The following is a 13,705-nucleotide window of genomic DNA, read 5'->3' on the forward strand; positions in this document are numbered from 1 at the left end:
AACCCGCCACATCGCCTGCGCCAGCTGCACCTCACTCGCTTTCCCTCGCCACAAGCACCACACAACATACACTGCTACAGAGAGAGAGAGAGAGAGAGAGAGAGAGAGAGAGAGAGAGAGAGAGAGAGAGAGAGAGAGAGAGAGAGACACCTGATGAGCTTGAGGCTGGAAATAAACTTCAGATATACAATACAAAACTCTTCCCCATTGTGAGCAGTGCTAGCTCGGCTATTAATGCTCTGTGGAAAAGCCTCTGTAGGCCCTGTGTAACTGCTGATATGGTGAAGTTATCTCTAACAATTAACATATGTACCATTTATGGAAGGAGTCTCCAGTGTCAACTCTTCGTACCTCTTTTCTGGCATGGGCAAGTCTTCAGGCTTTTGCAGTTTCTCTGTTACCTGACATGCTGAGGTTTTTTTTTTGGTCTTATTAACTAGTTTCATGTACAGAGTCCAAAAGTTTACATACCCCTAGGCGAAAGTCATTCAAACTCCACACATTATGTTATCTCACATTCCCTGTGTAAAGTCAGTTAGGGCGCCTACTTTAATTCCATTAAGAGGACATTTCAAAATAATAGCCACGAGACAGATTTATTTCAGCTTTTATTTACTATATCAGCTTTTCAGGGGCTCAAACGTTTGCATACAGTTTGTTAGTATTTGGTTGCATTGCTGAACTTGAATTAAACTATTGTTATAGCCTTCTGCTCCTGTTTGACAGATTTGGTCTACAAGCAAGCCATAGCAACGACGCATGTGTCACATTTTTGCCAAAGGTGGCCCACATTTCACTATTCACCACATGGGCCACTTTAGGGTCACGTCCAGATCCCACATTGCTGTGAGCACTGCATCTTTACCTAAAAAGGCCCGCTTGTGATTTGGGATATTTGGGCCAGATTTGCTATTTTTCATGTGGGCCACTTCGTCCAGGCCAGAAGAAGGCCCGCAGTGCCGCATCACTGCCTGAAGTGGCCCACATCCGGATGCTATGTGGGTGTTGATGTAAAACTCTCTTAACTGTGGATGCACATATTTTTGGTACCTGATGCCTACGACTCCTTCACCAGTTCATTTGTTGCTGTCTTGGGGTTCAGCTGAATGTTTTGGACCAAAGTTCATTCATCCCTGGGGGTTCATTTGTGCCTCCTTCCTGAATGATTGAGCATCTGTGTGCCCCCATGATTTCAATATTTGCATCAGGTTGTTTGTACAGATGCTCGTGTTACCTTCAGTTGTTTCGAAATTTCTTCTAAAGAGGAACCTGACTTCCACAGTTTTTTCTTCTGAGGTCTTGGCTGAGTTGCTTGGACTTTTCCAAGTTATGGAGTTATGAAAAACTGAAATTGAATATCTTTAGAGTAGGTGTTTGTAAACCTTTGGCCTTAACTGTATGCCTCAACTGGCCTCGAGTATAACGTTCTTAACTGAAAAGTTTTTCAATGAAATTGTTGGCAAATTGCTTTGGTATAAGACGAGTAAAACACTTTGTGACATTCCACAACATTAAAAGTAGCTATGAATGTTATGTAACGTATATAATGTAATGTATATAACGTTCTTTAATAAATATCTGGAATATCCCGTTGAACATGATGCTGCATCTTCCAAACTTCCTGAAGATCAGGGGAATTAGAAAGCGAAGAAAAATAAGTGTCTCACTCTTTTTTTCTTTGTTTTCAATGATATTGGGATATTGGCTGGTGAAGTCATTTACACAACTGTTACACAACCTATAGATTAAAAGTAAATCATGGATTTAAAAATAAATTGAAAGTAAATCATTAGACTGTCTGTAATGTCGTTAATGCCATCTGCATGGTCAGGGCCGGCCCCTGGCATAAACGGATTAGGCAAATGCTAGGGGTGCCGTCCACCCATAGGGGGCACCAAATGAGTGATTGATTATTTATTTATTTATGATGATGATGATGATGATGATTATTAATATTATTATTATTGTTGTTGTTGTTATTATTTGGTAACACTATTTACGATAAAGAAGTGAAAAGCCCGCACAACAACATAACTACATAGCTTATTTTTTCGGTTGCCCTCAGTGTCACTCTGGCCCGGTGCGTTTAAATAGCTAGCTAGCTAGAAGTACTCATTGAATACATGTTTTGTGTATGAATGCTAAGCGTAATTACTTTGCTATTTGTGTTTAGGTTAAAATGTGGCTTAAGTGCTATTATTGTATATCGTTTCACCATCAGCCGCTTTTTTATTAATATAATGTAACAACCATATACTCCTGTTCTCTCTTCAGATGCACTTGTGAAATATTTGAATCTCACCCCTGCAGACCCTGGGCCAACGGCAGACATCAGGGGGTTGTTTCTAAATGAAAGAAAATATCCAAGACATAAAGAAAAAATGCCGCTTCTGTGCGAGTGTATGAACACAATGATCGGTGGTGGAATTGGCTGTGACACAAGGGGCACCAGCATAAATCTTGCCTAGGGCCCCAAACTGGTCAGGGCCGGCCCTGAGCATGGTGGCTAGTTAACAACATTTTGTGTATTTGCTAATTCTATCCTGAAAACAACAACAACAACAACAACAACCATGTTAGACAGTCAAGAGCAAAATGCAGATTTGTTACGCAAGGTCTAAGAGTTACAAGAAATAAATGACACCGCAATCGATAAACCATCCGCCCCCAAAAAAATCTAAGCCATTTACGAGATGTCTTTAAATCAGTGTTATATTTTGGTTCCATTTAACAGATCATATAAGCAGTTATTATGGGGGGAGTGCAGCTTTGGTAAGATTATCTGGTAAGGAAAGGTTAGCTAACAATCTTCTTTAATCTTCATAGAAATCATACTCAAAACCACAGGAAGAAGTTCTCATGAACGTTTGGTGTGGCTGGAGGTTTATTTTAGCCCATGCTGTGGTGATTCATCTTACAGGAGTGTTGCTCGATCACTTGCTCTACAGCCGCTGATAGGTAACTATTTCCTACACCTTTTCTCACTTGTAAGTCTCTTCGTATAAAAAGCGGCTTTCATGAATTAACAGAAGTGTAAACATGACGCTACAGGATGTGCTGTTGTATCTGAGCTCTCGGTCGGTTAGGGACATTACAGCTTGCGATGCTGTAAAAAAAAAAAATGCCCAGTAAGAATCAGCTCTGTTCTGGTAAAAGTCTTTACACTTCACATCGGTTTGACAAGAGCTGAGCTTCCCAAAATCATCACATCACAAAAAAACCCTCAAAAAATCTGCAAATGTCATGCAAAAATCGACTTCTGTTTTCAGTAGAGCTGTGAAAGGGATCTTATGCAAGCTTTCCTTACACACTTTTAGGACACCGCACTGATAAATTCTCTAAAATACAGCGTGTGGTACTAATAACAAGGAAAAGGAAGTCTTTTGAGCTTCATGGCAGCCAGCCAAATGTCCCTTACGACATCAAATGTCACGTATTCCTATGCTCGTGGAGACATTTGGCTGGTCCTCACAAGGAATCCGCATGTATTCAATTAAAAACAACAAGACAGATCAGAGGAGAATGACTAGACTTGTCTGAGCTGACAGGAAGTCCACAGCACTTTTTTTTTTACAACTGTAGTGAGCATCTTAGAATGCAGAAAAGACAACATCAGGTTCTTTTCCCGTCAGTCAAGAACAGCAATCTGAGACTATCACGAGCACAGACAGCTTCCGTCAGCTCCAACCAGTCTGGCCATTCGCCATTGACTTCTCTCATCCAACAAGGTGTTTCTGTCAGAAGAACTTTCACTCACAGGATGTTTTTTCTCTCTTTTTTCCACACCATTCTGAGTTAAACTCTCGACACAGTCATGTGTGAAAATCCCAGGAGACCAGCAGTTACAGAAATACCCAACCAGCCTGTCTGACTCCAACAATCAACAGATTGGCCAAAATGACTGGCATCACATTTTCCCCTGTTCTGATGGTTGACGTGAACATTAACCGAAGCTGCTGGCCCGTATCTGAGCGCGTTTACGCGTTGCACTGCTGCCACACGATTGGCTTATTAGACCATTGCAGTATAGCATTAATTAACTGCATTATTAATTGTTAAATCAATAGAAGGTCAGTGTGTGTGCTGAGAGTCGGGGAAGGGGGGCGGGGGGGGGGGGGGGGGGGGGGGGGGTCAGCTTTAGTTTAAAAATGCTTTGTTTTGCTGTCTCCAGAGCTATCAGCGCACAGTTTCTCACCTTCTGACCAACAGTTTGAGGAAGTCGTAAACTTATCAGCAGTTTTCAGAGAACATGAAGAAGTTAAGAGTCTCAGTGTGTTGCGTATTTAAAGAGATGCGTTCGGAAACATGTAGTTTGTAGCGTGTAGTTTGTTTGACCAGTTTCTAGTTCTAGAAATGTTCTATCACTAATAATAATAATAATAATAATAATAATAATAATCATCATCATCATCATCATTCCATAACGTAACAGTGTAAAAAACATCTTTTGTAGTTTAACTGTCAAAGTTTTTGTACTTTCTTTTGTTTGAACAAACCAAACGACAAAATGGTCCAGAACGGAAAATAAATACATTAAAGTGCTGTAATATATTAAAAAGTGTTTCGCTAAAGATCATTACCTCAGCAAACATTACTTAATTAAATGAAACGTGATTAATTCAAGAACGTGTTGTGGTTTTTAGGTATTGTTTAGCTACATGTAATGCTGAACGTGCACAAACGAGATTCTGTTCTCAGTTCCATTACAGCAGATATAAACAGTAACTCCCTCATTGTGTCTTGGAGTTCATAAGACAGAAAAACACAGCGGGTCATGTTAGGGAAAGACCGCAAAGTGTAAACTCCTCCATCCTGGAGACTTTCCGGAAATGTCCCTGGCTGTCACAAAGCGCTGGCACTGGAGACTCCTTCCGAAAATGCGAAATAATCGTAATCAGTGTTGTACTGAAAACTGCACCATAACAATTATTAGACTTTTTAAAATTATTATTCTTTGTTAAATATCAATATGGATCGTTGTGTTATAAGAGTATGTAAGATCTGGCCCCTCTTTGATCCTGATATTACTCTGAACTAACACTTTATCCAACGTGTAGTGACCAGAGTCTGTGGTCTCGAGCTCCGACTTCTCCAACTGCACGTAAGATCTACGTTTAAAATAAGATCAGCTTTCGTACATACATTTGTTTCTTCAAATCTGAGCTTCAACTCAAATCCAATGTATGAAGAAAAAAAAAAAAGAATTAGAATTTGAAATAGAAATAGAATTTATTTTAAAACTAAAACTATTTTATTTAGTTGAACGTGTTTACGGAATAAACATCGTCTGTAATTATTTATACTTTCACTCCATCGCTTCACAAACTTCATTTTTTTTTCTCGTAAGTTCTCTCTCTCTCTCTCTCTCTCTCTCTCTCTCACACACACACACACACACACACACACACACACACACACACACACTCTCAGTCCAACCTCAGTCTGGTTCAATCACATTAGCTCTCAATCGTGTGATGACTGTACAAAAACAGAGAACACACATACACACATATAAGCAAACACACCACCACCACCACCACACAAACTCACACACTCACACACTCACACACGCTCTCACCAGGCTTCAGGTCCCGCTGGTGACTTCAGAGGTAAGTGAGAAATAAAAACAGATTTAACCTCAGCAGTTTGCAACAGAAATCTCCTGCGTGTTACAGGTCTACAGATTTAACATGAATAATAATAATAATAATAATAATAATATGTATTCATATAATAATTATTCATCATGCTTACTACTGAAGCTTATTTATTCGACACGTTCACTACAGTACACAGATTTTATTCACAGAGTTTATCTGCAGGCGTGTAAAATGATATAAGGATGAACAGCAGGATGAAGTTCTATCGCCTCGTTTGATCTGCGTTAGGGTAAAAACGATAGATTTCATATCACAAGTCGATTAATGAGATGAGATTACGACTGATTGTTTTAAAAATATTTCACCGTCATAATTGTGTCATACATTTCGAAATGATTCAGTTGTAGCTAAAAAATTGATTTCAGATTAATTTTGCGTTTAAAATATAAAAATGTGGCTGTTTTTCCGAGGAAGAGGATTTTTCTAAAAACTAAACACACACACACACACACACACACACACACACACACACACACACACACACACACACAATGATTTGTACATTTCTTTGCATACAGTTTATGACAGGCTAACTCTAACAGCAATGAGAATAGAATCAATTCAATTCAATTTTATTGGATTTGTATAGTGCTTTTAACAATGGACATTGTCTTTAGTAATTTTGTCATTTTAGTAATTTTGCAATTTAAGACATGAACCACTTTGTGAGGTCTACCTCACTGAGTTGAATCGAATTGAATTGAATTGAATTGAATGGAATTGAACAAAGCAAGAGAGCTTGGAATCGATTAACAGAGACTATTCAGATCTAACGGCTTTGCAGCTCTGACTGTGTTATAATTGAAGCGGGTGTACGTTTCTGAACCCCTGCGTGTGTGTGAGGATGTCGGAGTGGATATGTAATCACAGTTTGGCGTTTATTAAGCGGATTTTAGTGGAGTTGTGAGTTTTGTAGTGAGAGAAATGTTGAACTCGAGGCTGTGTGCAGCTGGAAGAGGCTACGGTGTGTATCTGGGTAAAAACTTAAACCTCAGGCTTCGGATTCCTAACTGAATCACACAGGTGTGTGTGTGTGTGTGTGTGTGTGTGTGTGTGTGTGTGTGTGTGTGTGTGTGTGTGTGTGTGTTGAAACCACACTGCATCATATAGGAGACACTGTAGGAAATACAACAAATAGTATCCAAAGAATTGTGAATAGCACTTGTTAGTTGTTTTTTTTTTAACGTAAGCGCTGATTATACCAGACGTGGTTCTCGTTTAAGTCTGACTTAAGTTCAATATTTTTGTCCTCTGGTGTTCACAAACCTAACGAAGCTTTGGACTCGGTTTGGGTGGGAGCGTGAGATTGGCGATGACGCTGCGTTATTTAAGGAATAACCCCTCGGTGTTGTGCTGTTATAGGGGGTAAAAAAGTCAATATCAGTGACCTGGAGGTGAAATGAAGCAGACATGCTGTTACCCACCTGAAGGGAATTATTTTCCTTTAACAGCATGCTCCTCATAGAGAACAAATACACTCCGTTTTTCTCTCTGTCATAGTTAATAAGATAAAAATAATGCAGCATGGCATGTGCTCCTCGTGCTGCGGGGGTTTCCTCTGGGTACTCCGGTTTCCTCCCCCAGTCTAAAGACATGCACGGTAGGCTGATTGGCGTGTCTAAAGTGTCCGTAGTGTATGAATGGGTGTGTGAGTGTGTGTGATTGTGCACTGCGATGGACACACCCTGTCCAGGGTGTACCCCGCCTCGTGCCCCATGCTCCCTGGGATAGACTCCAGGTTCCCCGAGACCCTGAAGGAAGGATAAAGCGGTATAGAAGATAGATGGATGGATGGATGGATTCATAATGCAGCACGTTGCGTTACCGAGATAAAAAACACACACAGAGAGAAGGGAAACTCCTCAGTCCTGTCAGAAAACTTAAAGCTTTACCTGTGACGGTTTCAAAGCTCTGACACTGCAGACTCCTTCCATCAGCGCTTAATAAACGCGTCCTTGAGGAACAACTTCACCGTATCGACGACTACACACGTTCTTTTTAAATCACACGCTTTTATCATCTCGTTATGATTTAGCGCTTAGATCACGTGGAGCATCTGCTGTACAGGTCCCCATGAATGAGCCGTTGCTATAGAAATGATCATTCCACAAAACTCTACACAACTCTGTACAAATCTACTCAACTTTGTACAACTCTGTACAACTGTATGCAGCTTTAGACAACTCTGAACAACTCAACACACCTTCGTACATGTCTACACAATTCTACACAACAATGCACGACTACTCTACACAGCTCAACACAATTATTTACAACTCTACACAACTCTACATAACTCAATCCATAAAGCATTCCACTGCATGGCCATACTGTGTACGGTTGTGTGTATGAGAAATAAAATTTGGATTGGAAATTTTGAACACAACTCTGCACAATGCTACACAACTCTGTACAACTCCACACAACTATACATGATGAGCGGTTGCCATAGAAACGCTAACGTATTAGAAGGAGCGCATTAATATAAACCTGCTGCTACTGACAGAGCTGCTGTTCTAGAAAACTCATCAACACCTCCTGACCAATCAGGATCCAGAACTCAACAGCGCTGTTAAACATATAAATGACGAATTGAATTTTCTAGACGTTACGTGTATATTTCTATTATTACTCATGTCTTTATGTTTTCTCCTCTGATCCAAATGACTCATTGTCTCCATTCCTTGAGCGTGTGGTTTTTCCAGTTTATTTTCGTACACATTCTCCAATCACTGTATTATTGTGATTTCAGTGGTTTGCACTTTGTTGTGGATGTGAGCAGCAAACTAACGACTACATGTTCTGGTGAATGGAACTGCGGTTAATTAAAGGTTAAATAAATCATCCTGGTGTAACTCAGTGTGAGACTGTTACTACCAAAGCTGTTAGAAGGATAACTGTTAGCAATGAAACAATATATCTGTCATCTGTGTTACAGAAAACAACCAACAGCCACATAGAAACTGTTACACACACACACACACACACACACACACACACACCTGGCAAGCTAATCAAGATTTGGAGCAAAAAATGTCTGAGAGATGAATAAAGTCTTTGCCGGAAACACGGCCTGCTAACGCTCTGCTTTATTTCTTCTTTGTTCTAGACATCTGTTCGGTCTTTCCGCCTCCTGTCTCTTTAAGAAAAATGCCTCGTTCTTTTCTGGTCAGGAGCAAGAGGGCGGGGTCTCATTCATCCCGCTCCGCCCGCTCCCACACCCACCACTCTGACGGACAACTCGGAGCCATGCACGGGTCCACCGGGAGCAGCTCACCTGAAGCACTAGAGCTCAGTCCAAAAACGGATTCAGCTCCCAGTTACCCCGCCTCTCACTGGGTTTCCATGGAAACCAGCCCGAACTCTGCCTCCCAGGCTGAGAACTGGGGCCTCTGGAGAACAGGTAAACTACAGGGTGACTGATCACATGGTTTCCGATCAAAATGATTCAGATATTCATTAAAGATGACGGAATATCAAAGGTGATGAAGGTTTAGTTGAGCGGATGAGAGGATGAGTAGATAAGTGGATGAGTGGATGAGTGGATTTGAGGATGAGTGGATGTGAGGATGAGAGGATGAAAGGATGAGTGGATTTGAGGATGAGAGGATGAGAGGATGAGTGGATAAGTGGATGAGAGGATGAGACGATGAATGGATTTGATTATGAGAGTATGAGAGGATGAACAGATTTGAGGATGAGAAGATGAGTGGATGAGAGGATGAGCTGATGAGAGGATGAGCAGATTTGAGGAGGGGAGGATGAGAGGATGAACGGATGAGCGGATGAGAGGATGATCGGATTTGAGTAGGAGAGGATGAGTGGATGAGAGGATGAGTGGATGAGAGGATGAGCGGATGAGAGGATGATCGGATTTGAGTAGGAGAGCATGAACGGATGAGAGGATGAGAGGATGATCGGATTTGAGAAGGAGAGGATGAACGGATGAGAGGATGAGAGGATGATCGGATTTGAGTAGGAGAGGATGAGAGGATGAGAGGATGAGTGGATGAGAGGATGAGCGGATGAGAGGATGATTGGATTTGAGTAGGAGAGGATGAACGGATGAGAGGATGAGTGGATGAGAGGATGAGCGGATGAGAGGATGATCGGATTTGAGTAGGAGAGGATGAACGGATGAAAGGATGAGAGGATGATCGGATTTGAGTAGGAGAGGATGAACGGATGAGAGGATGAGAGGATGATCGGATTTGAGTAGGAGAGGATGAGCGGACGAGAGGATGAGCGGATGAGAGGATGATCGGATTTGAGTAGGAGAGGATGAGAGGATGAGCGGATGAGTGGATGAGCGGATGAGCGGATGATCGGATTTGAGTAGGAGAGGATGAACGGATGAGAGGATGAGAGGATGATCGGATTTGAGTAGGAGAGGATGAGAGGATGAGCGGATGAGTGGATGAGCGGATGAGAGGATGATCGGATTTGAGTAGGAGAGGATGAACGGATGAGAGGATGAGAGGATGATCGGATTTGAGTAGGAGAGGATGAACGGATGAGAGGATGAGAGGATGATCGGATTTGAGTAGGAGAGGATGAGAGGATGAGCGGATGAGAGGATGAGCGGATGAGCGGATGAGCGGAGTGTATTAAATGTGACGCCTCGCTGTGTGTCCCCCTGCAGATGAGCAGACAGGAGAGAGTGGGCGGCCCCTGGTGTCCACGTCAGTGTGGCCTCCTCCCCTGAGCCCCACTCTCAGCTCTCACAGGGAGCAGGAACTGGAGCGACTGGTGCAGGTGCTGCTGAGCCACAGGCTGCAGGACAGCTCCAACACTCCACTGTGTGAATGTCCACTCTGTGAGAAGGTGAGACCGTCTCTACACAACTCTATACAACTCTGTACCACTACAATACACTACACAACTCCATATAACTCTACACAACTCTACACTACACAACATAACTCTGTATAACTCTACACAACTCTGTATAACTCTACACAACTCTACACTACACAACATAACTCTGTATAACCTTACACAACTCTACACAACACAACATAACTCTGTGTAACTCTACACAACTCTACACAACATAACTCTGTATAACTTTACACAACTCTACACAACTCTATATAACTCTACACAACTCTACACAACACAACATAACTCTGTATAACTTTACACAACTCTGCACAGCTCAACATAACTCTGTGTAACTCTATACAACTATATACAACACAACAGCTCTGTATAACTTTACACAACTCTACACAACTCAACATAACTCTGTGTAACTCTACACAACTCTACACAACACAACAGCTCTGTATAACTTTACACAACTCTACACAACTAAACATAACTCTGTGTAACTTTACACAACTCTACACAACTCAACATAACTCTGTGTAACTCTACACAACTCTACTCAACACAACATAACTCTGTGTAACTTTACACAACTCTACACAACGCAACATAACTCTGTATAACTCTAAACAACTCTGTATGACTACAAAACACTGCACAACTCAACATAATGCTGTATAACTCTACACAACTCTGTGCAACTACAAAACACTACACAACTCTACAGAACTCAACTCTACAACTCCACACAATGCTACACAACTCGACACTACTCTGTACAACTACAAAACACTACACATCTCTACACAACTCCACACAATGCTACACAACACTGTACAACTCCACACAATGCTACACAACTCAACACACCTTTGTACAACTCTACACAATTCTACACAACAGTTATTTACAGCTCTACGAAACCCTACAAAACTCTTCCCAACAACACAACTCTACACAAAACCATACAATTTCATACAACTGCACAACTCTGTACAACTTGTTATGCTTGTAACTCAAGCTTTAGAACCATCTATAACCTTTAGCAATTTTTAGAATTCTTATGAACGTTTCAGTTTTCTTTTAGAACTTTGTTGCTTTAGAATTCTTTAAATGTCTTTTTAACTTTTCAAAGTTCACCAAACTTTTGGAACTTGTCAGCAAATTTGGGAATTTCTTAACCCTTTTTAAAAACCTTTTCCGAATTCATTAGGACTTTCTGGAACTTACAAGCATCGATCTTCTCCAAACTGCTGTTTAGAACTCTGGTCGTCGTCAGGAATGTTTAAAGCCGTTGATTAGCCACTAGAAAGCTTTTAGAGCTCTTTAAAAGCCCTGCAGTTGGAACTGGAATAAAGAATGGGGTTTTGTGTGTTCCGCGGGTCTCAGGTGCTGTCGTCTGCGACGGGTTTGGTGACTCACCTGCGCAGGTCTCACATCAACAGAGTCGCCATCCCACTGACTGGGTCGGGATTCGGCACTCAGCATCACGGCCTCCGACCCCCCACCGGCTTCTACGGCAGGGCTAAAGTAAGACAATCCTGTAACCTCTCTCTCTCTCTGTGTGTGTGTGTGTGTGTGTGTGTGTGTGTGTGTGTGTGTGTGTGTGTGTGTGTGTGCTTTAGTCATATGATTTTAGGATAAGAATCTTCACAGAATTACCAGTCTATTAGTGCAAGTTGTACAGGTTAACAAATGAGACTCTGTGTGTGTGTGTGTGTGTGTGTGTGTGTGTGTGTGTGTGTGTGTGTGTGCGTGTGTGTGTGTGTGTGTGCATGGCAGGAGCGCAGTTTTGTCTGTAAGGTGTGTGGGAAGGTGTTTAAACGCTCGTCGACTCTCTCCACTCACCTGCTGATCCACTCAGACACTCGGCCTTACCCCTGTCAATACTGCGGCAAGAGATTCCACCAGAAATCTGACATGAAGAAACACACCTTCATACACACTGGTGAGACACACACACACACACACACACACACACACACACACACACACACACACACACACACACACCTGGATGCTAATGTAGTTATCTCACGGTCCTTTAAGTTAGTTTACATTTTGTCCATACACAGCTGTTAATGTTACAGCTCGGAGAGCAGTTTACGGCGCAGTATGGAGATCATGTGACCTCACATGATTGACACTATGGGCTACTTCTCCGTGTCTCTGAGGGCCTCACTCCTTTTCTCTCCGTCACTGACAGGTGAGAAGCCTCACGTGTGTGTGGTGTGTGGGAAGGCGTTCAGTCAGAGCTCCAACCTGATCACCCACAGCCGGAAGCACAGCAGCTACAGACCGTTCCGCTGCCTGCACTGCCCGCTCGGCTTCCAGAAGAAACTGGACCTGCAGCGCCACCTGGAGACGCACTGCAGCAATAACAGCAGCACGGCCTACCAGAGCAGCCTGAGTTAGCGCTCCATGCTAAATACCCCAAACCGCAATGTATATTCACCTTGATATCTTGTCTTGAAATCCCCCCCAGCTTTTTTATTTTTCTTTTAAAACAGGTGTGCTCTAAATGAATTTGCAAATAAAAACAAAATGCTTCAAGCTTTTTTTTCCCCCTTCCAATTTCTGACCTATGTGTTCCAGGCAGTTCCCACATACTAGCCATCACACAACACGTGCTTTCTCTGAGACACTAGCTCACAGGCATCCATGACTGCCTAATGCAGCGTTCCCCAACCTCGGTTCAGTCACGGCACCCTGTGAAAATGTCCAGAAATGTGTCACCCTACACCAACGCTAATGCTAAAGAGCTACATGGGGATGAAGTTGGTCCAGAAGCACCTGGAGCTTTTCTTTTAAGAACTCTGTCCATACTCATTTGCACTACACACGCATCGTCACACACTAATTATTAGGATAAAACACATGCATACGTCACGCAGGCTGATGTTCACGTGCTGCTGACGGGTTAGCGAGGGGGGTCGGGTGGTCGGGGGGAATTATTATTATTATTGTTATGCATGTGTGTGTATCTGTCGTATTATTATTACTGTGTCTGTGTTATTATTTCATATATATATATATATATATATATATATATATATATATATATATATATATATATATATATATATATATATATATATATATTCAATGTTTTATACACATTTTAGCATTTTAGAAACATTTGAAGGATTTTTACACGGCACCCCTGCTCTCATCAGACCAGCACCCCTGTTGGGAAACACTGGGCTAATGTCACT

At 41.9% G+C, this 13,705-nt stretch overlaps 1 protein-coding gene across 1 annotated transcript; it reads left to right on the plus strand.

Annotated features, from left to right (window-relative positions):
- Nucleotides 1-5,431: 5,431 nt before the first annotated feature.
- LOC108272840 (zinc finger protein Gfi-1b) lies at nt 5,432-13,043 on the plus strand. Its single transcript, XM_017481637.3, has 6 exons — nt 5,432-5,609; nt 8,770-9,063; nt 10,303-10,484; nt 11,880-12,020; nt 12,273-12,438; nt 12,697-13,043. The coding sequence occupies exons 2-6, from the start codon at nt 8,811-8,813 to the stop codon at nt 12,903-12,905; spliced, it is 951 nt and encodes a 316-aa protein (XP_017337126.1). The 5' UTR covers nt 5,432-5,609; nt 8,770-8,810; the 3' UTR covers nt 12,906-13,043.
- The last annotated feature ends 662 nt before the right edge of the window (nt 13,044-13,705 follow it).

Source organism: Ictalurus punctatus, chromosome 12, assembly GCF_001660625.3.
Source record: "Ictalurus punctatus breed USDA103 chromosome 12, Coco_2.0, whole genome shotgun sequence".
NCBI classification, from domain to species: domain Eukaryota; kingdom Metazoa; phylum Chordata; class Actinopteri; order Siluriformes; family Ictaluridae; genus Ictalurus; species Ictalurus punctatus.